This window comes from Bos javanicus, chromosome 29, assembly GCF_032452875.1.
Source record: "Bos javanicus breed banteng chromosome 29, ARS-OSU_banteng_1.0, whole genome shotgun sequence".
NCBI classification, from domain to species: domain Eukaryota; kingdom Metazoa; phylum Chordata; class Mammalia; order Artiodactyla; family Bovidae; genus Bos; species Bos javanicus.
This window is the reverse complement of record NC_083896.1, coordinates 8796862-8824466: the sequence shown is the minus strand read 5'-3', so window position 1 is coordinate 8824466 and position 27605 is coordinate 8796862. Positions and strand designations below refer to the sequence as shown.

The 27605-nt window shown below is 48.5% G+C and overlaps 2 protein-coding genes across 2 annotated transcripts; both read right to left on the bottom strand.

Moving 5' to 3' along the window:
* Positions 1-745: 745 nt before the first annotated feature.
* On the bottom strand, positions 746-9707 carry FZD4 (frizzled class receptor 4). The gene is made up of 2 exons (XM_061406024.1): positions 9417-9707; positions 746-7255 (listed from the first exon to the last, which is right to left on the bottom strand). Exons 1-2 carry the CDS (start codon positions 9705-9707, stop codon positions 5927-5929), a joined length of 1620 nt encoding a protein of 539 aa, XP_061262008.1. The 3' UTR covers positions 746-5926.
* A 195-nt stretch (positions 9708-9902) lies between these two features.
* LOC133240929 (collagen alpha-1(I) chain-like) lies at positions 9903-17542 on the bottom strand. Its single transcript, XM_061405914.1, has 3 exons — positions 17423-17542; positions 10728-10827; positions 9903-10519 (listed from the first exon to the last, which is right to left on the bottom strand). The coding sequence occupies exons 1-3, from the start codon at positions 17540-17542 to the stop codon at positions 9903-9905; spliced, it is 837 nt and encodes a 278-aa protein (XP_061261898.1).
* Between the last annotated feature and the right edge of the window lie 10063 nt (positions 17543-27605).

The window sequence follows — 27605 nt, the reverse complement described above, 5'->3', positions numbered from 1 at the left end:
GTAAACCGAAAGGACCAACGTTCTCCTCTGGGACCTCGACAGCATCTCCAATCGAGGGCAATGACTCCCCTCCCCTGTGTGCCTGTGTGGTCCATAATATTGCTTGCTCCCATGGCAATGTCCTGACAAAGGCCTTGAATTTGCTTTGTCTGATGACTTTTCTGGCTATGGGGACACAGACCACCCAACTTATAAAATTAGCTGAAGAAGTCATTTTCCTGGCTGACTGATGTGACATACTCCCATGTCAATTACACAACACAGAACCATTGTGTAACCAGAAAAAAAAAAAAAAAGGTTTTGTTTTTTTCCCAAAAAATTTGGAGTTAAAAAAAAGCTCCCTTTCCCCTTTTTGAGTGGCCTGAACTCTAGCAATAAGAAAACTTTTTTCAGGCTGCAACATTAAGCCAAAGGGACTGAGAAGGTGTGTAAAAATGGTCACGTGTATTGAAAATGCCAAAATGGGGTGTGGAGTGACAGCTTGAGAACTTGAGTCACATCTGAAGCATCATGTGACCACTTGAGAGTTACCAATGACCACAGCAGTGATGGATTCTGTTGACCCTGGACCTCAGAGGGTTGGCTGACCCAGCAGAAATCCCACGGGGGAAAATTGCATCAGCAAAAAGAAGACAAGGCTGTGCCTCTGCCCTGCAAACCCAGCTCTTTATTTCTCCCTTCTGGGTAAGCGTGCTTCCCAGGGGCTTTCAGACACCTGCAGGAAGAGGCCAAATTACACACCAGCTAATAAACAAAACTTTATTTTCCTTTAATACAAAAATTAAATAGCAAAGTTTATTTTTTTTTGTACAGTGATAAATTAGAAATTTACAGTACAGACATTAATGCAGACATACGTTTGTACATCCTCGATAGCAGGGTCCATTTCTTCTGACGCTCAGCAATTCATTCAGGGCGCGTCGTAGGGGTTTGCTGGTACCTCTAATGTCGAACATCTGAAAGTCCCTCAGGTTGGCCTCAAGGGGGCTGGGGCTGCGGCTGCGGGTGGCTTGGGGGACCGAGAAAGGCCACACAGCAAGAGCTTGTCCGCCACACCAGCAGGCGGAATTTCATCTCTGTCTAGATCACACCTGATACTCACTCCACCTTTCCCACCGAGAGCTCAAGGAACCTTTGTCCTCCTCTCATCTGAAGTCTCACGACATCCCTGTGAGGTAGGAAGAAATTTAGGGCCACCTAGATGCCCCACTGGGAGAGACATCAGCGTTGCCTTCCCAAAGGCCCCAGCCAGGCTGGCCCGAGCCCTCGGCAGGATGGTGGGAGGGCAGATGGACCCAGGTTCCGGGGGGCAGGGGCGCTTGCAGCCTCCAAGGAAGCCTGCTGGGATGACAGTGGTCGTATACTGAATACTGTGGGCAATCAGGGAGCTCCGTAAGCTTGGAGGACATGGCTCATGGGTCCCCAAGCAGGCCCTCGACAAGTTGCCTGGGTGAATACTGGGGATTTGCTGGTGCAAAGAAGAAGGGAAATAAGGTAAATCAGAAACAGAAACAGCAGGTGGGTTTACCGCGGAGTAGAGGCTTGTTGGGGCAGGCGAGGGGGCTCCGGGGTTCACTTCCCTCCGGGTAATGCCCAGTGGGCATCACCGCACACACAAGGACAAGAGGTGGCAGCAGACAGCTCTGCCGAGGCCACAGCGCAGCAAAATCCATTATTTAAGCCTCTGGGATCTGATCCTTGGTAGGAGCAAAATGCTCTGCAAGGAGTTTCCAAGATCTACGACCTAGGCCCTGGAGAAAGATGAGAACCTAGGTCCCTATCCAGATGTAATACAAACCCAGACAGGGACTCTGAGCCCAAGTACAGTAAAGAGGCAAAAAGAATCGTCGAGGGTCCAAAGACGTGACATAATTGGCTGGGACAGCAATGCTCTCCAACTTCCCCCTTCACGGAATGCAGTTCAGGACGTAGATCGATTCTGGGGCTCCTTCCAGGGGGCACTCTACAGCCCTCTTCTGGCTGCGGCGGTGGCCCCCTCGCCAGAAGCCGGCATGTGCACACCTGGGTGAAATCTCCAGTTAAGTCTGCCTTCCAGAGCTGAGGCTGTGGGGTCCCTCCTTACACCCTCAGGTCTCAGCTGGGTTCCCCCACTGAATTCAGTGGTCAGGAGGCTGAGTGGGGCAGGGCAGAGAGGACAGAGCTGGGGTGCTGGTGGTGTCAGAACCCAGACACAGAAGCTTCCTGGGGTCCAGGTTTGGGGGACGCAGGAGACAGAGGCCCAGGGGAAAGCAAAGTCAGAGAGCATCTCGGGGAAATAAATGAGTGTCCCTCTTTCTCCTGGCTGAGGTCCCTGAGCAAGCTGCCAGTTCAGGAGCAGTCTCAGGGATCAGGAAACGGGTCTCCACAGAGGAAAAAGGATATGACTCAACCAAGGCACTGCATCAGGAGGTTCTGGTCAGCTTCACTCTGCCCAGGTTCCTCTGCCCTGAGGTGCAACCCTTATGAAGGAGGAGAAAGGAGCCTACCAGAGAGGAAGCTGACAGAGGTGCCCTTGGGCCTTTTCGAGGCCAAGGGATTTTGTAGGAAGTTACAATTATATACCTACTTCTCCTGGATTTCTGAGAAAGAGGAAGAACCCTAACCTTTTCCCTAGCAAGCTGCTGTCCTCAAATTCACCTGTGTGAGTCACTAGATTGGTTTCCCAGGTGGCTAAGTGGTAAAGAATCTGCCTCCAATGCAGGAGATTCGGGTTTGAACCCTGGGTCGGGAAGATCTCCTGGATGAGGGCATGGCAACCCACTCCGGTATTCTTGCCTGGACAATCTTTCTGGACAGAGGAGCCTAGTGGGCTATAGCCCATAGAATCGCAAAGAGTCAGACACGACAGAAGCGACTTAGTGTGCACACGCAAGTCACTAGAAAACCCCGAGCCCTGAACAACCTGCCCCGGAAGCCACATTAGATGGAGCCAAGGTTCATGATCATCTGGGGAGGTTTCCATAGAGACTGTCCTGTAACAGAATTGATGCTTTCTGGCAAAACCCCTGCACATCAATTTGCAAGGAACCCCGGGAAGGGCTGAGTGATGGGTTAAAGTTGGAAAGACCCAGGAAGAGGTTTATGGGATGGAGACAGTGAAACAGGTGGCAATTCAGCAGCCCCTGCTCCTTCTGAAACCAACGGCAAAGTTCAGCAGAACCAGGTTGGATTGGTTAGAGGAACAGAGTTGATCCTCCCTGACGTCCCTTAAGGTGCCTAACACAGGGTGTGACACACAGCTGGCATTCAATAAATGTGCTGATAATTAACTTTTTTTTCAAACCAATATCAATTTAAGAGGTGACAATAACTCACTTCAAGGTAACTGATAACTAACTCTTCAGCCACAAAGCTCCTTTCCTAAAACCGTAAACACCCTCCAAAGTCTAGAATGTGAAAGGAGCAACCTAAAAGCCTGTGACATTGTCAGTGTGTGCCAATGGCCAGCTCCAATCAAATATACTTCCCCTGAGAAGGCAAGAGACTGACGGAAGAGACATTCTAAGACCTAGAAAGCTCCAGAACTTGGGCATCCAGGTTCACCCAAGTACCCTTACTGTCACTATTTCATCATTCATAAACACGGAGCACCCTCTCCACAACTGGCCCTCTGCTAGGATGCTTGTCTCGGTCACCCAGTCACTGAAACATTACAAAGAGAACTGCATTGCAAACCCCTGCACGGTCCTTTTTCCCTTTCCTGGGCCAGAGTCTCCGAGCAACTCCCAAGACACTGGAGAGGAGCGTGAGTAAGGGCAGGCTTTGCCCTGGGTGCATGCTCCAGGACCCCGGCCAGCTATGGGAACCATCTGCGAGCAGCAAAGGGAGTTCACATTCTACGTTTCAGGGGCGATGCAGTCGTAGATGGAGTTCAACTGGCCCTTCTGGGGAGCATTTCTCATGCTCCTGGAGCCCTGACCCAGAGTCCAGCCAAGGTACTCAGGCCCAGAACACACAGTGGGGGCCACCAGTGCCCACTTAGCATCTGTGCACGAAACCCCAAGACTTTGCCTTCCAAAACAGGCAACAGTCCTTACGCACATCTTCATCTCAGCTCGAGAACCACACCAGACCAGAGAGAGAAGAAAGGAAAATGTCAAACTAGGGGCACGAAGCTCAAACAAAGACATGCTTATTTCCAGAATCTGAACTCCTATTTGCAATTTTGAGTCCCTGGAAACATTTCTCCACAAAGAAATGGGATAAAAGAGCTTTCCTACCTGTTTTAAAGGGGCGGGGAGGGGCAGGGATAAATAAATAATCATCCCAAAGTTGCTAAAGCAAAGACCGAGATGAACTTCAAGGACAGCAACCTGTTACATCAATCTGTCCCAAAGATCTGGTGATTAGAAGACCTCAGGGGGTTGAGGAGAAAGGCCAGTTATAACTTTAAAAGAACTGCAACTTTTGAGAGGCTGCTAGGGGGTACCCTCTTGCAAGGAATATAAAGCATACATTTTAAAAGCTCTGGATACCCCTGCAAAATGCAATTAAGACCTGTGCTGTAAGAGTTTGCAGTTCATTTCATATGGTCTACACTTTATTCCCTACAAACCAATCAAGCTCCTGGCTGGTATTCTGGAGATTCATTAAGCACCATATAAATACTCCAGGCCACACTGCCTCCAATGAAATCTTATACGGAGCCCTTGCCAATTACTAGGAAACAATTATGCACCAAAGTAGTTGGATTAGTTGTCCTTAGCTCCCTCTACAAAATTGAAAAAGTCTCCATTGCGCCAAGTAGACCAGACTCTGATAACATTCTTATGCTAAAGAGAAAAAAAAAGGCACCATCATTCTGAGAATGCAAGCTGACCATAGTTTTAAACTCAGTTGAGTAACTATTAAGTCATGGTCCAAGAATGTGCTTTTAATTGTAATTGACACACACAAATTATACAGTTAATCTGTGTGAATGCAAAGTTGCCAAGAAACGTAACATTTTAGCTCTTCCAGACTGGCGTCTGCATAGATACAATCACACAAAGTAAAATATATTAAGTCCCTGGTGCTCAATGCAATCGGTCTCTGGGGTGGGTAAGGTAAGTCGACTTGGTAGATCTCATTTTCCTCTGAATTAAGTGATTGTCAAGAAAGTGAATCGCCCTTCCTTTCCCCCCTCATTAGACCTGCTGCAGTGCAAACATTCCTATAAAAATACCTATTTTGAGTCATTAATGTAAAATGGAAAAAACAGCAGCGGTCTAGTAGGGAGCTGTTGAAATTTAAGAGGGAGAGAGAGAAGAAAAATTCACGGGATACCTCATGTGTGTTTGTACAGTACTTTTGTTTGTTCAAACAATTCTGTTTTATGACAAAGGCACTGAAAGATTCTGACACCACCTCTTGGGAGAGCAATCCACAAAGTTCTAAACAGCAGACAGTGTACCACAGAAAATGTTTATGTTAGATCAGCCAAACTATAAAACTCTTGTAACACTTCTCTGAACCCAGTGCTTCCAGTGTTTATAGATCGCTCTGCTGTCTGAAAGACCCAGTTAGTATTTAAAACTTGTAAAGGGTTAAAAAAAAGTTAATCTTTCTCCCTGTAAGTTGCCTACTCACAGCTCAAATCCCACCCTGCAGGGAAAAGGAGCATCCCCTGGACTTCCTGGAATCTCGGGAGGACCTCCACGCTCCAAGCTGCGACCTGCTCAAGTGATCAATGTTTTGATTTTTCACAGCTTTGAAAGCCTCTTACTGGCTTTTCCATTTTGGATCATTCCAAAGTCTGCAGCAAAATCACTAGTTTTATGATGCTGGGGGGAGATGGGCAGCGGGGGGAGAGCGGTGGTGGATTATTGGGGGGGGTTACTGAAGTGTTGCTAGTTTGTTCAAACTGAGATTCACTGCATAAGCTTTTTAGTAGCACTTGCACCCCAATGCTGGCATTCCCCCTGGAAAGCATGGAGGCTGGCTAGCCTTATACCACAGTCTCATTACCTCTCCCAGGCTTCACCCAGCCATTCCCTCTTTTCTCTCTCTTTACCTTCCCAGAATTCACCAATCTGTTGGAACACTTCTGCCACGTGTGCAGAGTTTTGGCAGACCAAATCCACATGCCCGAAGTGATGCCCACCAGCAAAGACATAAAGATTTTCAACATTTCCACTGCCATGTTGGAGTCATCTGCGGAATACCGGAAAAGCGCCCAGTTGGAGATTTCATAGAAATAACAGGCAATCACGCAGGTTGCAGGCACTGTGTACAGGACCGAGAAGACCCCGATCTTCACCATCAGCCTTTCCAACTTGTCTGTCTTCGTTCCATCCTTTTGAAGATTCGACCGAATTTTGAACAAGGCCACCAACCCCGCAGCAATGAACAAAGTCCCAATCACCAGGTAGGTAAACAGCGGGGCCACCACAAAGCCCGTGAGTGCATCCAGGTTCTGGTTCCCCACGTAGCACAGGCCAGTCAGCTCATCCGCGTCCACCAGTCTCATAATCAAGATGACAATGGTTTTCACCGCGGGGATGGCCCAGGCTGCGATGTGGAAATAAGAGCTGTGCATTTCGATGGCTTCATGACCCCATTTGAGTCCCGCTGCCAAAAACCAAGTGAGCGTCAGAATAACCCACCAGATGGAACTGGCCATTCCAAAAAAGTACATCAGCAAGAAAATGATTGCACATCCTGTGTTCTTAAGGCCTTCTTGAATGAGAACAGGTTCTGCTGCCTCTTCAAAATCGCAGGATATCCTTTCCCGGCCTACAGTCAGCCTGACAATATAAGCAATGCTATAAATATTATAGCACATACTGAGAAAGATGATGGGGCGCTCTGGGTAGGAAAACCTGGAAGAATCAATCAGGAAGGTGAGCACAGTGAAGGCGGTGGAAATGAAGCACAGGCTGGCCCACACGGCCATCCAGACGTCGGTGAACTCCTTGGCCGAGCGGCTGTACAAGCCAGCGTCGTAGCCACACTTGAGAACACAGTTCAGGCTCCTTTTCACCCAGATGTACTGATCCGAGTTGGTTCCCACGGAGTGGCACTCTTCCCCAGGCTGGATGGGGGTTTTGTGAGGCAAGGGCACTTCCTCATCACCTGGCCCTTCCATGCACATGTGGTTGTGGTCGTTCTGGGGCGGGAATTTGCTGCAGTTTAGGCTCTCCGGCCAGGCAAAGCCAAACTCCTTCAGCACAGGCTCGCAGCGTCTCTTGACAGAAAGGCACATCCCGCCGCAGGGCCCGATGGGGATGTTGACCTTCTCTGTGCACATGGGCACATACACGGAACAAAGGAAGAACTGGAAAAAAGTCAAGAAACGAACAAAGAAAACAGTGACAGTTGACATGGAAGTCTGACCGAAGGCTTGCACAAATCTGACTTGCTTCTGGGCAGAGTCCATATCTACTTTTAAATCAGTCTATAGGGGTATCTGACTGTTGACTCTGACCTCAAATGAGCTTGCCTAATAATCCATCACTTACACCTTTTTCTACTTCTGGGTCTAGTAAACCCTTTCCAGGAGAACATAGATAAATAAATAGATAAAAGGGACTCAAAGCATTACATAATCCCCTTTTGCACAGCACTTAGGGAAATAAACCTTAAAGAGCTGACTTTGAGCCTCCCTCCCCTTTCAGCTACTATATGAAAGAGCTGAACAGACTAATCAGTCTGACTCAGTTCTCTGGATGATGGGGTGCTTTATTTTTATCCCCATTTCTTTATTACCATAAAACTAAATATTCAAAAAAAAGGAGATCTGGCTTTTATCATGTTAATAGTCTCTCCTTCCTCTATTTTATTCCCCCAAATTATTTTTTAACCAGTCTCATATTGAAACAGAAAATGTCCTCACTGACGCTGTTAAACCCAAGGATGGGAAGCAAGTTGAAATCTCTGGGTATCAGGGGCTTTGTTTGGCCAGGTTTCCTCAATGAATAATAATGAAGCACAATAGGAAAATACAAATGTTCAGTCCCTGAAACTGCAATACCAGCAGGGGAGAGTCCAGTTGCTGTCCTCAATTCCTCCAGCATTGATAAACAGTCTGCTTGGCTCCTTACAGATGTTGTCTATGAAGTCTAGAGTTACAAGTAACTATTTTCCAGCATGTAAAGGGATCTCGTCCTGTCCTTCAAAACAGCTTGGCTGCTTCCCCAGGATACGTGTAATTAAAAATATATATCCCTGAAAAGCTGTTTTGCCAACAAAATTGCCACTGGTGTCAGGATATGTGTTGTTTCCAAACTGAGAGCTCGAGAATCATTGTCCTAAGCTTTCATAACCTAGTTCTAAAATGCTGACACTTCCACAGGGACATTTCACCAGCAACAGGTCTAATCCCAACCATCCTTCTGAAACCGCCATCCAACTTTTCAAATGACCTATGTAAAAACATCCACCTAGTAAGTCAATTGCCTGCCTGTTTATCTCTTAGAAGTTACAATCAGAACCACAGATTTCCAAAGCTTTCAGCCTGGATAACTATAGAACTATCCTCTATTCCTCTCCACTCCTCCCCCACCCCTCCAGTTCTCTCTTTTCTAAATTTCTAAAAATCACTCATAGCCTTTCCAACAGAAACACAACCAGTGTTAACATTTTTAAAAGTTTTCTTCCAGTTCTTTTTTTTTCAGTGAACTTGTCGTTGTGGTAAGATTATAATCACTCGTATATACAAATTCTTTCTGCACTTATTATGTTAGGAAGAACATTTTCTATAGGACTACATAAGCTTTAATATTTTTAATGACTGGGAAAAAAGAAAAAAAAAAACTTCCAATATACAAGCTACCTTCTGGAGCTTGACCCTACTATCGCCTCTTCCCCAAGTGATGCCTTCTCCCCCTCCATGTCCTAAACCTGCCCTTAACTCTGAGAATAAGAAGGAACTCAGGACAGCGCAACCATTCCTTCGCACATGACCTCTACAATCATGCAAGACACCGCGAGGGGCCATTCTGCAGAAAATGGGTCAGGGGTGTTGCATTTAATAACACACCCAAAAAATACGGGGGAGAAAGGAGGTCGGCGAGGGAGCAGAAATTCCCTGTCGCCTTATCACTCCCTTCCAAGTCTTAGCTGCAACTGGCTGCCGTGCGGAGGACTCGCCCACCGAGCAGCGGCGGCCAGAATCCTTGGCAAAGATAACTCTCAGCTCCGCTGGGGTTAGGGGCTTGGCCAGACACGGGTGGGCAGAGGAGAAAGACGGAAGGGCGGGGTGCAGAGCGGGTTCTTTCGCAGGCCAGATGACTTACACAACGTTTTGGCCTCCAGTCCCTGAGGAGGGACAGCAAAGTGGGGGTGGGGATGGAAATCACTTTTCCCGGATAGATATCATTCCTTGAGACCTAGGAAGGGCACAGGGGGCTCGACCTGGCAAGGGCCCCGGGGAGTGAATCCGGGGCTCGGAGGCGTCCCCCTGCCCCAGGGGTCCCGCCCAGGGAGGGGGCGCCCACCTGCAGCTGGCTGGAGCAGCCGTACTGGATGAGCGGCGTGAATGTGGTCAGCTGCAGCTCGGCGTCCGTCTGCAGCTCGTGCCCCACCAGGTTGGGCATCTTGGTCACGTTGTAGCCCAGGTTCTGGCACATGGAGATGCGGATGGGGTCGCAGCGCCTCTCCTCCTCGTCCCCGAAGCCCCGCACCGGCTCCACGAGCAGTAGCAGCAGCAGCAGCAGCAACAGCCGTGGACTGAGCCCGACGCCCCCGGGGCCCCCCAGGACGCGCGGCCCTGCGCCCCGCCAGGCCATGGCCAGAGCCGGGGGCGGCGGCGGCGGCGGCGCGGGGGGCTGCTCCAGCAGACACCCCCAGTTTGCACGGGGCCGCCGGCCGCCCGCGCTGCTCCCGGCTCCGGGGAGAGGGCGATAAGGCGCCAAGGGCGACTACGACGGGGTGGAGGAGTAGCGGCCGGTTCTCCCGCAGCTGCGCGCGACTGCGTGGGGGCACTAGACGCGGCGAGCCGGGGCCGAAGGACGGCCTGCGGGGGTAATGGCTACGGGCGGCAAGCCCCGGTACGGCGCCGGCCACGTCCGCGCAGCGCCTCCGCCGAGCCCGCGAGCACCCCGCGCCACCGCGCCACTCCGCCGCCCGAGCCCGAGGCGGCGCTGTAGGTTCGCGGGGGCGGGCCCGGCGCGCGACGGACGGCGCGCCTCTCCAGTGGCCGCGTGCCGCCAGCCCGTGCCCCGCCCTGCGCCCCGCCCCGCCGCCCCGGGCTCCCCGCCCCGCTCCCTGGCGCTCGCCTCCCTCCCACCCGGTGCGCGGCGCTCTGGGGCCGGGCGCGGAGGCCGCCGCGGCTCTCCCAGCCGAGCCCGCGCGCCCCTTCTCCCCCGGGCGGGGGTGGGGGCGAGGGGGGGGGAGGCGCGGCCCCAGACCCTGCCGGCTCCTTTTGCTGTCCTCCAGCTGTCCCCTCGGCCCCTGGCCGCTTCCCCATCGGGCAGCGAAACGTACACAAAGAACACGGGATTCGGGTTATTTACGAAATCGTGGTTTTTAAACTGCCGGCTGTGTGACCCGGAGCAAACTGCTCGGCCTCTCGGTGTCAGGGTCCTCGCCCGTAAAGAGACTGGGGAAGATAAGAGCGATAAGGCTTTTCGAACACGGGGCCCTGCGCCTGGCACGGCGCGGGCGCGCGGCTCCGTGCGCCCCCCAACCCGCCCGGCGTGCAGCCCGGCCCCGCTCCCGCCCCCCGCCTCGGCCCGACCTGCAGCCGAGAGTCGGGGAAGGCGGGGCGCCCCGGAGCCGCCGACGGCCTCGCGCTCCGATTTCCTCACCGTACGAAATGAAATTCCACAGGGGGATTCGAGAGGAAATGAGACCGGGACGCTCCGTGCTTCTCGGCCCGCCGCCCTTCCTGTCTCGGGGACACGGTTTCTAAATAAGGTTGGGAGGGCGAGAGGGCGGGAGGGGAGAAGCTTGACCTGTGCAGGAGGTGCTGGCGGGGTGGGGAGGGGACCGGGAAGGCTGCCCTCCTCCAGCCTTCCGGGCATCCACCCACCCCACCCCCCCCACCTGCCTCCTGCATCTCTTTGCAACTTTCTCTGCTTCTCCGGGGGTCCTGGGGATCACGCCAGCCGTGTTTTGATCCAGCTTTACCCTCTCATTCCCAGCCCTCTCCCCACCCTCCGTTCCTTCGGCCGAGCTTGGTGTTAGCCCACAGTCTCCACTAAAGCCTCAGCAGGTGGATTCCTAAACAATTTAGTCCTTGCAGGACTGCCAGTGTGCCTCGCAGAGCCTCAGATGGGTCACCTGTAAGATAAGGAAGTTCGTATCTACCCCACGCAGTTGTTCTGACTTAAATGAGATAATGTGTGTAAATTGTTGTGCACACTGACTGGCACGTCGTAAGTGCCAAATAACTTGGTTATTGTTGATGTTGTGGAAATCTCCTGCAGCCCGGGTCTAAGGATCTGGGTTAAGAGCTTTCTGCTCTCTTCCTGAGATCTTTTTGTCCAACACTTACCACAGTTCTCCAAGAACTTGGTGACAGGGACCAAGCTTCTAATGTGTGTTTATGTCCTCCCATTTCAGGTAAGTCTAGCATATGGCAGAGGCTGGATGCAAGTTGAAAGGACCTCAGTACCACTCATGTGGTAATCATGTTATGCCTTGTATATACTACCAACCGGTCCTGGGTAAGGGCAAGAATGGAATCAACTTTTTTTTTTTTTTTTTGCTATTTGGCTCTGTGCCTAGAATTGTGTTAGGCACATAGAAGCTGCATGGTCTCCAGCCATCATCATAACCTACCAGGGAAGGAGACTCTGTTTGTTCCTCAAAGAAATGAAGAAACTGAGGTCAGAACCAAAGTGATTGTTAGAAAATGAAGGGGAGAAAACAGAGGCTGAAGGGAGGCCTTTGAAAAATGAAAAAAGTGGGAGTGGGGGGGAGCAGGGTTATTTCCCCAGAAAAGTTCCCAGCTGGGAATCTATGTACTCAGCAGTAGGGTTGAATCTTCTCTTTATCTTTGCAGAGTAATGCATGAGACCATTGGCCTACAGAGGTGAATAAATGATGAGTGAATCAAGTGTATAGATGGTTCTCACCTTGTAGGAACTCAGAGGAGGAGACAATAAACAGATAACAGTAACTCCATGTGTAAGTGCCCACAGAGAGAACTGTGGCTAAATTGAAGGTAGAAATAGCTGAATTTAAAGGGCTGCTCAAAAGGTAGAATTCTGAGCTACTCGGCAAAGCAGAGCTGTGTGCAGTTGGCACTTCTTGGGCACTTGCAAGGAGGGCAGAGGGGTTTGCTAGAAGGCAGTGGCAACCCACTCCAGTGCTATTGCCTGGAAAATCCCATGGACAGAGGAGCCTGGTAGGCTGCAGTCCATGGGGTTGCTAAGAGTCGGACACAACTGAGCGACTTCACTTTCACTTTTCACTTTCATGCATTGGAGAAGGAAATGGCAACCCACTCCAGTGTTCTTGCCTGGAGAATCCCAGGGACGGGGGAGCCTGGTGGGCTGCCATCTGTGGGGTCGCACAGAGTCGGACACGACTGAAGTGACTTAGCAGCAAAGATTTGCATACACGGTTTATTAAGCAGTGGGTTCTATGAGGTCAAGAAGCAGGAGCTGTCCCTGCACAGAGCCTAGCACACAGAGGCAGCTCGTTGTGTCGGCTGAAGGAATACTACTATCAAATCAATAACAGATAATTCATGTAGAACCTTTACCCTGCGCCAGATATGGTGTTACACACTTTGCATGCATTTAGTTCACGCAACAGCCTCAGCAAACTGATGTTCCGAGAGGGTAAGCCGTTTGCCCAAGAACACACAGTAAGTGACAGAGGAGATGTGTATCTGCCGGCCGGAAAGTCTGTGTGCGTGGCGCCGCGTTCACAGAGGAAGCTGCCTGAAACTCTGCCTAATCCATGGTTACAGATAACCCTTTTGTGATCTGAACCTCTCATTCCTAGAGTCCTGCCATCTCTGCCTCGGCCTGCTTGATGCGACTGTCTCCTTTGAGAGCCCTTGAAAAAGCCGCTTGCCCGTCAGAAGCTTTTCCTGTCAACAGCTTTTCTTTCCCAGCATGGAACTCATCGCAGGTATTTTCCAAAAAAGAAAGCCCGGGGAATCACATTTCAGTCTGAATGTGGAAAGAAAACAAAGCCCACGACTTAGAGCTAAGTCTGAATGGCCTGGAGCCTCCCTCTCACCGAGTGGTTTACACAGTCGCCAATCTGCGCCTGGTGACAGGCATGGCATGTTTGTCTTTGTTGCAGAAAACGCTTCCCCAAGGGAGTTCCAGGCAGAAGGCTATCCACCCTGTGACACGTACTGTTCAAGAGAGGTGCTTGCTCAGTCTCTCAGTCACTCTGTCGTAGCCAACTCTTTATGACCTCATGGACGATGGCCCACCAGGCTCCACTGTTCGTGGGATTTTTCAAGCAAGAAAATTGGAGTGGGTTGCCATTTCCTCCTCCAGGGACTCTTACTGGATCAGGGATTGAACCTGCGTCTTCTCCATTGGTAGGCGGATTCTGTACCACTGAGCCACCTGGGAGGCGGAAGAGCAGAGTCAAAGATAGTGTCTTGAGAATAGACCTGCTAACCTAAAGGATGGGCCACGGGTCCCTAGTGGCTCTGGCCCGAGTGCCTGGGCAGCTTCCTCCATCCACTCCCTGAGTAACAAAGATGCAGCTACTTTGGAGCAGCAACAAACATGACTTCAGCAGGCTGTTGGGCAGTCGGAGGGCTCTCTATTTGCATCTAATGAGAGGCTGGGTTCTAATTAACTCCTGTGATGTGTTAATTTTTCAACCTGACATTTTCTGCTCTAATAGATTCTTGTAATGGTTCCTAAATTAAAGGCTGCATTTGCAGACTAACGTTTAGGTTAAAATCCACCACCTAGGGGGTGGGGGAGGTGGCCCATAAACATCCTTTCCCTCCTAAGGGAAACCTCTCATTTGCAGTTCTTTGCTAACCCAATTAAGTGCTGAAGTAGTCACCCTAGAGCCTGCTTTTTATTTCCTGCGAAACAATCCAACTAATCCATATTCAGTGGCTTCCAAGAAAAGTCTTATTCCAACCACTCATGAAGAAACCAGCTTCTTTGAATCTGGACAGAACATTTAAAACTCACAAAGAGCTGTCTTGATAGAAAATGTAAGAAAGTGGTTCATTATTATCCTGTTTGGTTTTTGAGGGAGAAATTCACTGTGACTAAAACCTCATAAGGATTGGGAATTTACTGTGGGACCACAGAGCAGGGGGGCAAGCCTTGCCCCATCCCTCCGTGTATAGTCTGAATGCTGCATCTTCCCTTGCACCCAAGAACATGCAGACTGAGTAAACCAGAAGGAAAGATTCATCTAGCTCAAAGTTGAGAAATCAGAGGCCCCAAGGGGTTAAGTAAAGTGAAAGTGTTAATCACTCAGTTGTGTCCAGTGCTCCAGAGGAGCCCACCAGGCTCCTCTGTCCATGGGATTCTCCAGGCCAGAATACTGGAGTGGGTTGCCATTTCCTTCTTCAGGGGATCTTCCCGACCCAGGGATCAAACCCAGGTCTCCTGCATTGCAGGCAGATTCTTACATATAAATATATATGAGAATCAAGTCACCACAGAACTCTAGGGTGTCACGGAGTCAAAGCCTGGTTATTCCTCCTTCCAAGCATAAGGTGTTATAGAGGACACTGTTGGTGGGTGGTGGTGATGGTTTAATGCACAGATGGGCAATCAAGAACCTTTGCAGGAGGCAACACATAATGCAAACATTTATGGACATGTCACTGAGCTGGATACTGAGTGGAATGCAGTTAAAAGGGGGCCCCTGCCTTCAAAGAGCATACAGTAACGGAGGAGGAGATTAAGACACGAGACTGAGAGTGAAACAAAATTGTTTATAGTTAAGTGCTTTTTCTTGAGCTCCCTTACTGTATTACAGTTTAGTTTTTTTGTTTTGTTTTATTCTTTTCCTTCTCCTTAAAACCCTCTGAGGCTGTGCCCTTTTCACCACTGTGCTGTTGGACAGCAAAGGAAAAATACCACCTGACCCAGAGAAAGCACTCAAGATACTTAGATAAATGAATGAATGTTCACGCTATAAGTGCTCTAGTTATTCAGAAAAAGAACCTTCATTATGTGCTGGATATAGATGACCACCAAAATACAGCCTGCTGCTGCTAAGTCGCTTCAGTCGTGTCCAACTCTGTGTGACCCCATAGACGGCAGCCCACCAGGCTCCCCCGTCCCTGGGATTCTCCAGGCAAGAACACTGGAGTGGGTTGCCATTTCCTTCTCCAAAATATAGCCTAGCTGGTCCCAGATTGATGGTCAAGTCTATTGTATAAGCCACTCCTGCAAGTCAGCTTTCAGCTCTCTTCTGAACTTGGTTGTTTTACCAATCGTTTATCTTTTCTATTTTATTGTGCCGATTCCTAAATCCTTAAAGGTAGAAAAGTGTATTGGCCCAAATTGTTATTTGATTCAGAAGCCTATTTCTCTACTTCATAAATTAGCTCAAGACATTTTCTTATCACTGTTCGTTGGCTAGTTGACTACACATCTCATTATTGTCAGTCGTTAGGAATCACACATGCTTCAGGACAGGCAGTAAGCAGGGATCGCAAGCCAAGGAGTTATAACTTAGGGGATCACCTGAGAATGATACATTTGTAGAAAAGCTGGAACGTGAGTTTAACTGTGAGGCATGTGTAAGTTTCCAAGAAACCTTGGGAAGCATGGAATAGAAGTCACCTGTAATAACATTCTCATAGGCATCACTTGTCAGTTGATACAGGTGAGGAATGAACAGGGATGAAAATGGTGCTAAAATATTACCAAAGGGCGAGCCAGCCATGTGCTGTGGATAAGCATGACCTGGATTAGACAGAGTTACAGATGGTGGTTTTAAACCACAGCCTTAGTTTCTTTGACATTGTTCCTGTTAAAGGGCAGAATGTATGTTCCTTTTCCTTGAATCTGGAATCCTTCAACCAGTAGAACGTGATGTGGCACTAGGTGACTTGCAGAGCTGAGTCGTGAAACCATGCAGTTTCTACCTGATTTACTGGGAAATTCATTTTAGAGCTCTGAGCAGCCTTGTAATGTCCAGTTACCTTGATACCACTATACAGGAGAGGCCACCTGTGGGCTTTCGAGCAGACAGTCCCAGACAGATCTGTCCTTCAGTCATCCCAGGCCATGTGCCAGAAATGTGAATGAAGATGCCCTCTTGGAAATGGGGTCTCTGGCCCCAGCTTCTCCTACTTCCAGCTGTTTGAATCATCCCAGCCCAGACCTTATGGTGCATAGACGAACCATCCTTGCTGTGCCCTTTCTAAATTCCTGACACACAAAACCCATGTTGGCTATTGTTTTATGCCTATCTTAGTCCATTTGAGCTGCTGTATCAAAATACCACAGACTGGGTGTCTTAGAAATTTGTTTCTCCCAGCTCTGGATGCTGAGAAGTCCAAGATCAAGGAACCAGTAGATTCAGTGGGAAGGGGCCCACCTCCTGGTTCATAGATGTCTGCCTTTTTGCTGTGTTCTCACATAGCAGGGACTTCCCAGGTGGCTCAGTGGAATAGAATCCACCTGCCGTTGCAGGAGATGCAGGAGACATGGGTTCGATCCCTGGGTTGGGAAGATCCCCTCGAGTAGGAAATGGCAATCCACTCAGTATTCTTGCCTGGAGAATTCCATGGACAGAGTAGCTTGGTGGGCTGGAGCCCAAGGGGTAGCAAAAAGTCAGACATGACTGAGCAACTGAGCATGCACGCACACTTAGCAGAAGGAACAAGGGAACTCTCCAGGGTCTTTTTTATAAGGGCATTAATCCCATTCCTGAGACCCCACCCTCGTGACCTAATCACCTCCCCAAATCCCCATTTCCAATACAAACATATCGGGGACTGGTGTTTCAACATATGAATTTTTTTCCTTTATTTATTTATTTTTAATTAATTTATATGGCAAAAACCAACATATGAATTTTGAAAGGACACAGTCAGTCACAATACCTATGGGTTTAGGTTGGTTTGTTACTCAGTATCATATAATCAAAGCAGAAGTAAAGGGACAAAATATCAAAGGAGAGTGTGACTGTTAGAGAAAGAATGACTATCACCCAAAGGATGATTTTACCAGTCTTTAGAATTCTTTAGCTCAGCTGTCAAAGAATCTGCCTGCAATGCAGGAAACCCCTGTTCAGTTCCTGGGTTGGGAAGATTCCCTGAGGAAGAGCAGGGCTACCCACTCCAGGCAGTATTCCTGCCTGGAGAATCCCCATGGACGAGGAGCCTGGCGGGCTGCAGTCCATGGGGTCACAAAGAGTTGGACACGACTGAGCAACTAAGCACACACACATGGTTTAAAGAAGGTGTATGACTGCCACGCTGACAGACAGTGACTCTGGTACTGTGTCCGTTTAGCTACAGTAGAACTACATTTCCCTGAATTCCCTTCCCTGCATGATTCCAGATTGGGGTTAGCCACAAGAGAAACTGTCCCGAGACTGGCAAGGTGGAGGTGAAGCCGCACTTGATACTCTGAAAGCCAGTGTTGGGTACCAGGCACCGTGGCAGTTCACGTGCGTTGTCCCTGACGGCTGGCTCACTTGCTGGCTGGAGCGGCATCTAGACCTGCCCTGTCTCCTTCAGCTTCTCTGGGTCCTGAGCCAGGTGTGAGTAATTCTGTGGCCGAGAGCTGGGGCTTCTGCAGGTCACCTGCACCTTCAAGATTATAGGTGGCTAGAGACAGACACGGAGAAGGCAATGGCAATCACTCCAGTGTTCTTGCCTGGAGAATCCCAGGGACGGGGGAGCCTGGTGGGCTGCCATCTCTGGGGTCCCACAGAGTCGGACACTACTGAAGCGACTTAGCAGCAGCAGCAGCGAGACAGACACAGGATCCAGTTTGTCCCCGTAGTTCCAATGTGCCCTCGACTTCCGAAACTTTGTGCTCAGCTTTCCTTGTTGATCGCAGTCCCTTCAATCCAGTACCTTTGCAGAGTACTCCAATGGCTTCCACATTTTGTAAGGTCTGATGCTTATTATAAATTCTTGATTCTGCCTCACTCAGAGTGACTCTGCTTCTTCAATCAAACCCTGACTGATACATCCCATAAAAATGACTCATAAGATGTTAGCTCTGGCAGCTGCCTTAGGGATCACCTGGTCCACTCCTTATTCTGAATGGGGAAACTGAGGTCCTCAATGTGACTTGCCCAAGTGGCACATAAAAAATGAGTGGTTGAGGGACTTCCCTGGTGGTCCAGTGGTTAAGAATCTGCCTGCCAATGCAGGGACATGGGTTTGATCCCTGCTCTGGGAACTAAGATCCCACATGCTGCATGCAAAGCTGCTAAGCCCACATGCCACAGCTACTGAAGCAATGCCCTTAGAGCTTGTGCTCTGCAGCAAGAGAAAGCACCACGGCGAGAAGCCCACACACCGCAACTAGATTGCAGCCCTCGCTCGCTGCAACTAGAGCAACCCCCCTTGCAGCAGCAAAGAGCCAGCAAAGTCAAAACCAAATTAATTAATTTTTAAAAATCTAATTAAAAAAAAAAAAAAGAGTGGTCGAACCAGCTTGCTAATCTGCTCTGTGACCTCAGTATTTGCCAAAGTCCTCTGTGACTTAGGTAGTTGTGACCGGCCTGCTGTCCCAGATTCTGTTCTCTACCCAAGCACCTGATGGAGCCCCTTCTGTCCGGCTCTGTGCAAGTTGTTTTACATAGATGACCTCATTTAATCCACAGGCTCTCCAGAGTATATCCTAAACCTGGATTACCTCTCTCCATCTCCACCACCTCCAACTGGCTGACCCTTGTCAGTGCTCACTCACGACTGTTTCTCCTAACAGGCCTGCTCATTGGCAATCTCTTCTCCACCCAGAAACAGGGGCATCATTACAGCTTCCGCCACTGGCTCTTCGCTCCTGCTGATAGCCTGTGGGTGGTTCCCCACTGCTGTTGGAATAAAGTGGATCAGGTCTGCACAGTGCCGGCTCCCCTCCACTTAGTTCACACTCTCTGCATGCTCCAGGCTGTCTTGGACGTCCACCTTCCTTCTGCTCCTAAAGCCCAGCCAGCTGGTTGCTGCCGTGGAGGCTCCATAGTTCCCTAGGCCTGGAAGGCCGCTCTCCCCCAGCCTCGCATCACTGCTCCCTCCTGACAAACATTTCCTCTGTGAAGCCACCCTGAGCTGTCTCACCCCTCCCTTCAGTCACTTACCTTGACCAGGGATCAAACCCCGGCCCTTCGGCATTGGGAGTGAGGAGTCTTAGCCACTGGACTGCCAAGGAAGTCCCTACTGGCTTATTTAATAATGTTGTCTCTCTCCTACCTAGAAAGAATTTCCATGAGGACAGGGTCTTAAATGTCTTATTCGTTACTATACCCCTGATGCCTAGAAAGTACTCAGAAAATATTTGTTAAATGAACAGACCTGTATGGTACCTACTATAATTCTCTCCACTTTGTAAATGAGGAGAGCACCTGGGAGATTAAAAACTGGCCTGGAGCCCCATAGAAAATTGTTCAGTCACCAAGTCATGTCTGACTCTTTGCAATGCCATGGATGGCAGCACACCAGGCTTCCCTGTCCTTCACTGTCTCCCGGAGTTTGCTCAGACTCACGTCCATCGAGTCAGTGATGCCCTCAGTAAATAGCAGAATTGATATTATTCCAACACAGATTCACCTGATCCTCATGCATACTACTTTAGAGGTTTCATTGCCTCCATTAGTGTCCTTTGGGTGCAAAATGTGTCCAGATTTTAGAACTGCAAGTAACCTTTGATAATCAGCTATGTAAGGAGCTTATGATAAGCTCTTTGCCTAGTCGTTATAGTAAAGTTAATCAACCATTTCTTGAGTCCTTCCTGCGGGCACCGATAAGTTAACTGCAATTGCTCCACCAAATAGGACAGACATTAAGGATCCCTTGTTTATCACATCCTGGGAATTTATAGATGCCTGTATGTTTATCCGACTTTCCTACAATAGCTCTCAAGTTTTCAGTTTCAAGAATGTGGCTGAATTTTAGACCTTCTTGTCTCAGTTTTTCTTCATTATCCCTTCTGCCTTCGAGAAGCTATACCATTTCTATTCTAAAACAAGAAGAGACATCTTTTAAGAAAACACTTTTCAGACTCATGGAAAGAAACAGTGGACAGCATCTGTTAGGTCACCAGAGACCTGGGAGGAACCTTCCAGATCGTCTGTTGCAGAACCCAACAAATAATCTGAGACCCAGTGGGTGCAGATGGCTTATCCAAGATGGGGCTAAAAATAGATCTCCTTTACTCTGACTCCAGGACTCTTCCCACCACATTGCACCATCTTCCTTCTCCCTTCTTACTGGAGAAACTAGGATTGCTATGGAAACCAGGTTATAGGTGAACAGCAGCAGACTGTTCATTACTCAGACCCAAGGCTTCAGGCTGCTTATGTAGGGATCTCGGTCATAGAATGCTCTGTAAACCAGGCTCTTTCTACTTGTTATCAGTAGCACTGCTACACTTGATCACTCCTGTGCCAGGGATGACTAGACTCGCCCCACCTGCATGCCCTTCAGAATGGCCAGTGGCTTGTCCACTTCAGTTGACTCATCTCCCCTTCTCCCTCATCCACTTACTGTGTTTCAGAAAAGCTGTGTTGAATGATTTCCTTATTTCTGCTTCTGTGACTAAGCCTCCCTTGAAGGGTGAGCTGAGACATCCCTGCTAACCAAGTCTGAATTATAGTACCCTCATGCCGTCTATGGGGTCGCACAGAGTCGGACACGACTGAAGTGACTTAGCAGCAGCAGCATGACGTGGGCTTCACTAGAGACTCAGCAGTAAAGAATCTGCCTGCAGTGCAGGAGATCCTGGTTTGATCCCTGCATTGGGAAGATCCCCTGAAGGAGGAAATGGCAACCCACTTCAGTATTCTTGCTTGGAGAATCCCATGGACAGAAGAGCCTGACAGGGGTCACAAAGAGTCAGACACAACTTAGTGACTGAACAACAACAACTATTGTGTCTGTTTATCAGTGACACAAAGATTTGGAGGGACTAAGGCACTTTCTCAAGGTTACAGTATGGGGCAGAATTAGGTCTGTCCACGGAGAGACCTACAAATAGAGCAAGCAAATTAGATCCAGAGTAATCGGATTGGAAATTTTAACTTTATGGTTACTAGTATGTGATGCTGATCAGTTTGATCTTTCTGAGTCTCAGTATCCATGTCTTTAAAATGGGATAATAAAAACAATGGCAGACCCTGTTGGTTGTTTTGCCAGTAGCCTCCCCCACCCCTACTCAGTTCATTTCAGTCGCTCAGTCGTGTCTGACTCTTTGCGACCCCATGAATCACAGCACACCAGGCCTCCCTGTCCATCACCAACTCCTGGAGTTTACTCAAACTCATCTCCATGGATGGTGATGCCATCCGGCCATCTCATCCTCTGTCATCCCCTTTTCCTCCTGCCTTCAATCTTTTCCAGCATCAGGGTCTTTTCCAATGTGTCAGTTCTTGCATCATGTGGCCTACCCCTACTGGCCCAATCCAAACTTTTTTCCTTTCTAACAACAATGTGTTAGACTGTGAAGTGCTTCAGAGGAAAATGAGCTCTTTCCTGGCTCTAGGGCATGGCAGCAAATCTCTCGCCTTGCAAGAGACTGGCTTAGGAATGGGCATGTGACGTAACTCTAGCCAATGAGATGGAAGTACAAATGAGGGGCATGGAGGGCTCATCACAGGGGACGATTTTCCTGACTTTTAGAAGGGGATTCACTAATGGCTCAAACAGTAAAGAATCTGCCTTTCATGCGGGTTGTCTGGGTTTGATCCCTGAGTCCATTATAGCAAGATCTGCCTCTTCTTCTTTAATGTATTTATTTGGCTGCATCAGGTCTTAGCTACAGCACGGGGGATCTTACCTTCAGGCACACGCACTCAGTAGTTGCGGCTCATGGGTTTAGCTGCCCCTCGGCATGTGGGATCTTAGTTCCTGCCCCAGGGACTGAACCCACGTCCCCTGCGTTGGAAGGTGAGTTCTTAACCACTGGAGCACCAGGAAGGCCCCGATCTGCCTCTTCTTACTCCAGTTCTTGGATGTTGTTTGAGGATATGATGACTGGAACTCTTGCTGCCGTTTTGCTACCCCAGAGAGGCCAAATGCTGAAGATGAATGTGTGGCTAATTTTATGGGTCAATTTGACTGGACTACAGGGTGTTCAGACATTTGCTTAAACATTATTCTAGATGTTTCTGTGAGGATATTTTTGAATGTTTTTAACATTCCAATTAATAGACTGAGTAAAGCAGATTGCTCTCCCTAACACAGATGGACCTCATCCAGTCTAAACAGAAGAAAATAGGTCTAAATAGAATGAAAAGGCTGACCCTCCGCTGAGACGAGAAAATCCTTCCTTACTGCCTTTGATCTGGGACATCAGTTTTCTCCTGCTTTCAGGCTAGAACTGAACTATGGCTCTTCCTGGGCCTTGAGCCGGCTAGACTTCAGACTGTAAGTGCACCATGAGCTCTTCTGGTCTCTAGCTTGTCAACTCACCCTGCAGGTCTTGGGAGAGTCAGCTTCCATACCCACCTTGATATGTGTGTATCTGTCCTATTGGTTCTGTTTTTCTGAAGAGCCCTAATAGAATGAGAGAGCAAAAAGATGAAAAGAACCTGGGTCCTTACAGATACGATTGAGCTACTGAATTCATCAGCTCCTTATCAACTCATAAGGCTGTAGTCCTTATTTTTGAATTGATGGTTAAGTGACAGAAGACATTTTTCTTCTTGCGGAAGCCACTTTTAATTGAGTTTCTTTCTTATCTCTTGTACCTGGAGACTCTATAAGCGATCCAGCAGTCAAAGTAGTAGGACTGTTGTGAAAATATAATGGTGGTTAGTAAATATTGGTTCTCCTCTCAGAATCTGAATTACAGAGCAAGACTCTTCTTAATACTGATAATCCCTTAAACGGTATAGTCTTTTTGGCACAGAATGCCTCCCTAGGCATTATTCTACTAAATTGTGGGTTTATTATTATTATTACTATTGGCCTCAGTGTGCAGCTTGTGGGATCTTACTTCCTGAACTGGGATTGGACCCAGGGCCACGGCAGTGAAAGCGCCAAGTCCTAACTACTGGATCACCAGGGAAGCCCATAGATTGTAAATGTCTTGGAAACTGACATCAGGTTTATTTTGTCTCTAGCTGTAACTCCTAGCACAGGTATTGAATCTTTCTTAGATTATATCTTTTCATGGATTTGTTCTTCAGTGACAGTGATGTGCACTTGGAAGTAGTTGCCTAGGAATTGGGCAAAGTGAATTAACACAACTCTAGATGTGTGCCTCATGGTATAGTTGTTGGTCATGTGTGCATGTGTACTCAGCTGCTTAAGCTGTATCTGACTCTTTGTGACCCCATGGACTGTAGCCCACCAGGCTCCTCTGTCCTTGGAATTCTCCAGGAAAGAATACTAGAGTGGGTTTCCATGCCCTTCTCCAGGGGAGCTTCCGGACCCAGGGATCAAACCCGTGTCTCCTGCCCTGCAGGCAGATTCTTTACTGCTGAGCCACCGGGGAAGCCCTAGTTGTTGGTTATAGGATGGTTTAATGTGGTTCTTTGATTGTCAGACTTTATGTTCAGTTCGGTTCAGTCGCTCAGTCGTGTCCGACTCTTTGCGACCCCATGAATCGCAGCACACCAGGCCTCCCTGTCCATCACCAGCTCCTGGAGTTCACTCAGACTCACGTCCATCGAGTCAGTGATGCCATCCAGCCATCTCATCCTCTGTCGTCCCCTTCTCCTCCTGCCCCCCATCCCTCCCAGCATCAGGGTCTTTTCCAATGACTTTAAGGTGTTTAATGTTAGCTGCTATTATCTAAGGCCTATGTTATATTGAAGGCACCATTAACTTTATAACCTATCACATGAACATTCCCTGACTGTCAGGATTTCCACCAAAGGCTTAGAATTAACGTTGCTTAGAAGGGCTTGGGTGACCCAGGGCTTCAGGATGAGCATTATAAAATGCTAAATGTGATCCTAAAAGATAAACAAGAATTTTAAGGACAGATAACCATCACCAAGTTGCTTCTGCTTGCCGGAGGATGGGTTTTCTATACATCGTAGACCATAAATGAGGAAGGCAGAGAGAAAGAGGATCCCTGTAAGAGGAGTCCGTAATTTCGTGTACATGCTGAGGGGTGGGGTATGGAGTGGAAAGGAGTCATCAAGGGACAGGAGGCCTATGGCTGTCAGCATCTCCGGGCTTCTTCCAGGACAAAGCGCCTTTCCAAGGAACGTTCAACTCTTCACCATGACTCCTATGTAGACTTTGTCAGTGAAGGGAACCCTTGACCAGAAAGCCTTCTTTATGGTCAGCAAACTTGTGAGGAAATGATGAATATTATTACAACAGCTGTTCCCTCATTCAATCTCTAGCAAGTCTTGAATCTAGAAGGTCAGGTGTATGGCTCAAGAAATATTATCTTCTGTCAAGTACCCCAAGTGATGTTTTTAGTAATTTTTCAGACCTTACCTTGAGTATTACTAATAGAGAGACATCTGGACTCGGCACCCTGTTTTGAGATGGTCCTGCCAGCTAATTACCGTGGCCTAAAAGGTCATTGTTTAATAGTCTCTGTAAAATAGGGTCTATTATACAGAGTGAAGTTAGTCAGAAAAGCAAAAATCCTATATTAACGCAAATATCTGGAATCTGGAAAGATGGTGCTGATGAACCTACTTGCAGGGCAGCAGTGGAACTGAAGACATAGAGAATGGACTTCTGGACCCCGTGGGGCAAGCAAAAGGCAGGACAGATTGAGAGAGTAGCATGGAAACATATACATTACCGTAAGTAAAATAGATCGCTGGTGGGAATTTGTGTAGGGAGCTCAACCCTGTGCTCCCTGACAACCTAGAGGGCTGGGATGGGGTGGGAGATGGGACGGAGGGTCCAGAGGGAAGGGACATATTCTTGCCTATGGCTGATTCGTATTGATGTATGGCAGAAACCAACACAATATTGTAAATCAATTATTCTCCAATTAAATAAAAAAGTAAAAAATAAACTGTCATTGTTAGGCTTTATCTGTGTGTGCAGGGCGTACAGGTGGGAGACGCAGGTCTGGAGAGTACGATGCTCTGGGATTCTCTTCAGGAGGTGCTTATGGTCCCTTCCACCCATGAGAGGGACCTTGACCTTCAACAAAGGATATGAACAATGTCAGGTCAGCTTCCAGCCCATTTCTTGTGAGAATTAGTAAATTATCCCCTCTAGGTGGATACTCCTTGATGGGTTCTGGCTTGGTGAGAGAAGAAAAGGCTAGGTTTAGCCCCACCTGTCCACAGTGGGCTGCCTTTGAACATGGTATACAATCTTCTCAACTGTACAGGATGGCCTTTCATTATATGAGATCCTGGTGGTGATTTAGTTGCTAAGTCATGTCTGACTCTTGCAACCCCATGGACTATAACCTGCCAGGCCCCTCTATCCATGGGATTTCCCAGGTTAGAATGTTGGCGTGGGTTGCCATTTCCTTCTCCAGGGGATCTTCCCAACCTGTGGACTGAACCTAGGTCTCCTGCATTGCAGGTGGATTCTTTACTGACTGAGTCACCAAGGAAGCCCTACCCTTGGCTTTCTCCAAGTGATGATCTTAGCCACCTGAGGGTTAATTCTTAAAAAGTAAAATAGCTTTTTGTGGGGGAGGGGTCCCTAATAAGGCCCTAAATAAACAGCATCCTTATTTCCAACTACGTTCAAAACAAGTTGAGTAAATAAATAAATCAGCTAAAAATATTGCCTTTATTGGTGACAGAGGCTAGACTGATCAGTAGATACCACAGATTTTTTTTTTTTTTTTAAATTTGTATTCCCTTATCCAGCTGTGCTGGGTCTTAGTTGCAGCATGCAGGATCTTCAGTTGAGGCATATGAACTCTTAGCTGTGGCATGTAGGATTTAGTTCCCTGACCAGGGATCAAACCTGGGCTCCCTGCATTGGGAGCACAGAGTCTTAGCCACTGGACCACCAAGTGAGTCCCCAGATGCTACAACTTGAGTAGAAAATAAGTAGCTGCCCTTAATTTGCTGACCAGTATCCATCTTCTCAACCCAGGAATTGAACCAGGGTCTCTCGCACTGCAGGCAGATTCTTTACCAACTGAGCTATGAGGGAAGCCCTACCAGGTGCTAACTGACACTATATCTAACCTTCCCATAATTTGAGGAGATCAATATTGTGGCCCCTATTCTGTAGATGAGGAAATTGAGTTAATAAATTGGAGAAGTCAAACCCAGGCCTGACTAGCCCCAGAACTCCCACTTCTTACTTGGCACTGCCACTTCTGGAGAAGCAGCTGGAATTTCTGCAACCAAAACCCAATTAAATCAACCAACAATTCTTATGAGATTCCCAAAATTGTCCTCTGGCAGAGTTTTTTCCTTTCCCCCAAGGTTCTCCTTTGGCACAAACCAAAAAGGCCTGGCTCCTTCAGCAGATCTAGAAATGTGTAAAGCCTCACGTCTTCCAATTCTGGGCCATTTTTCATTGCTCCTGGGAGCACTAGGTCTAAGGCCAGCATGGACATACTATTTTGAAACTAAAGGCATTTCTCAGAAAATGCAGGCATGGTGCCATTGCGAGGATATATTTCATATCATCACCCAGGTCTTCGGCCCCATGGTGCAGTATCAGCACGGCTGTCCTTCCGCTGCGGCTTCACTGCCTATGGAGAAAGCCTGCTCTGTTTAGTGTCACTTCCCGAGCATGGTGGAAAAACCACACGCACAGACCCAAAGGGCTATTTCGCTCTCGTGGATTTTTATCGTTACAAACATACATTTTTCCATGGGATAGTTCTTGCTTTAGGTCAGGTTCCTTAGAAGTAGAGCCTGAAATGGATTGGTTTCAAGTGATTTATTGTGTTCAAGGAGGAGAGAAGCAGTCCTGATGGGGGAAAAGGGCTGAACAAGAATTTGGCTTCAGTTGGAGTCAAGCTTCTGCTTGATCCCGTGGAGACCTCCGGAGCACAGCCTGCACCACGGGGGTCATTTTGCCTTAAAGTTAGGAGGGTTGGCCCTGTGTACCCCCATGATGGCCAGTTTGGGGGCCATGGAGGCCATGTGTCTGTGTGCCTGTGCACATAGCTACCTGGTTGAAGTGGCTACCATTTGCTCCAGGGGGCTCCCTCTAAGCCACGGGCATTTGTCCAGAGAAGGGAGTAGCTGTGAATTACACTGGCCAACTCTCGCAGCAGCTCGGGGAAAGAGCCTGGATGCGCGGGCTGGGGAAAAGGGCCTGGGCAGGGCACCAAAACCAGTTCTGAGTCACAAGACACAAAAATCATTCGAATCCGAGGACTGGTTCATTAATCTCAACGTTCCCAGAGATTTTGCCTCGTTATATATTCCTCGCTACACATTTAATTGGTGAAGAAACCAAGGCAAAAACCAAGAGTAAAATAGTCCTGCACAGCCAAGGAGTTGCACTAAAGATGGTGTTCAAGCGACAGTCAGCCTATTTCAACGTTCAGCCAGGCTGCTGGAACACATAACTGTGACAGCTACGGCGAATTCCATTTCATGCCCAACAATACCGCATACAATTCAGTCTTCCCATGTGACCAACAGGTGGCACCAGAAACACCCACATTTATTCCAACTAATTTATGCATTACGTATAT

Excerpts from the sequence above, each read along its gene's own strand:
- LOC133240929 (XM_061405914.1), bottom strand. The coding sequence starts at position 17,542 with ATGCCGCTCCAGCCAGCAAGTGAGCCAGCCGTCAGGGACAACGCACGT. Across the intron at positions 10,828-17,422 it reads GCTTCACCTCCACCTTGCCA|AAACCGTGTCCCCGAGACAG; the intron begins GTCTCGGGACAG and ends AACCTTATTTAG. Across the intron at positions 10,520-10,727 it reads GTGGAATTTCATTTCGTACG|TCTCTTTACGGGCGAGGACC; the intron begins GTGAGGAAATCG and ends TATCTTCCCCAG.
- FZD4 (XM_061406024.1), bottom strand. The coding sequence starts at position 9,707 with ATGGCCTGGCGGGGCGCAGGGCCGCGCGTCCTGGGGGGCCCCGGGGGC. Across the intron at positions 7,256-9,416 it reads GCTGCTCCAGCCAGCTGCAG|TTCTTCCTTTGTTCCGTGTA; the intron begins GTGGGCGCCCCC and ends ACTTTTTTCCAG.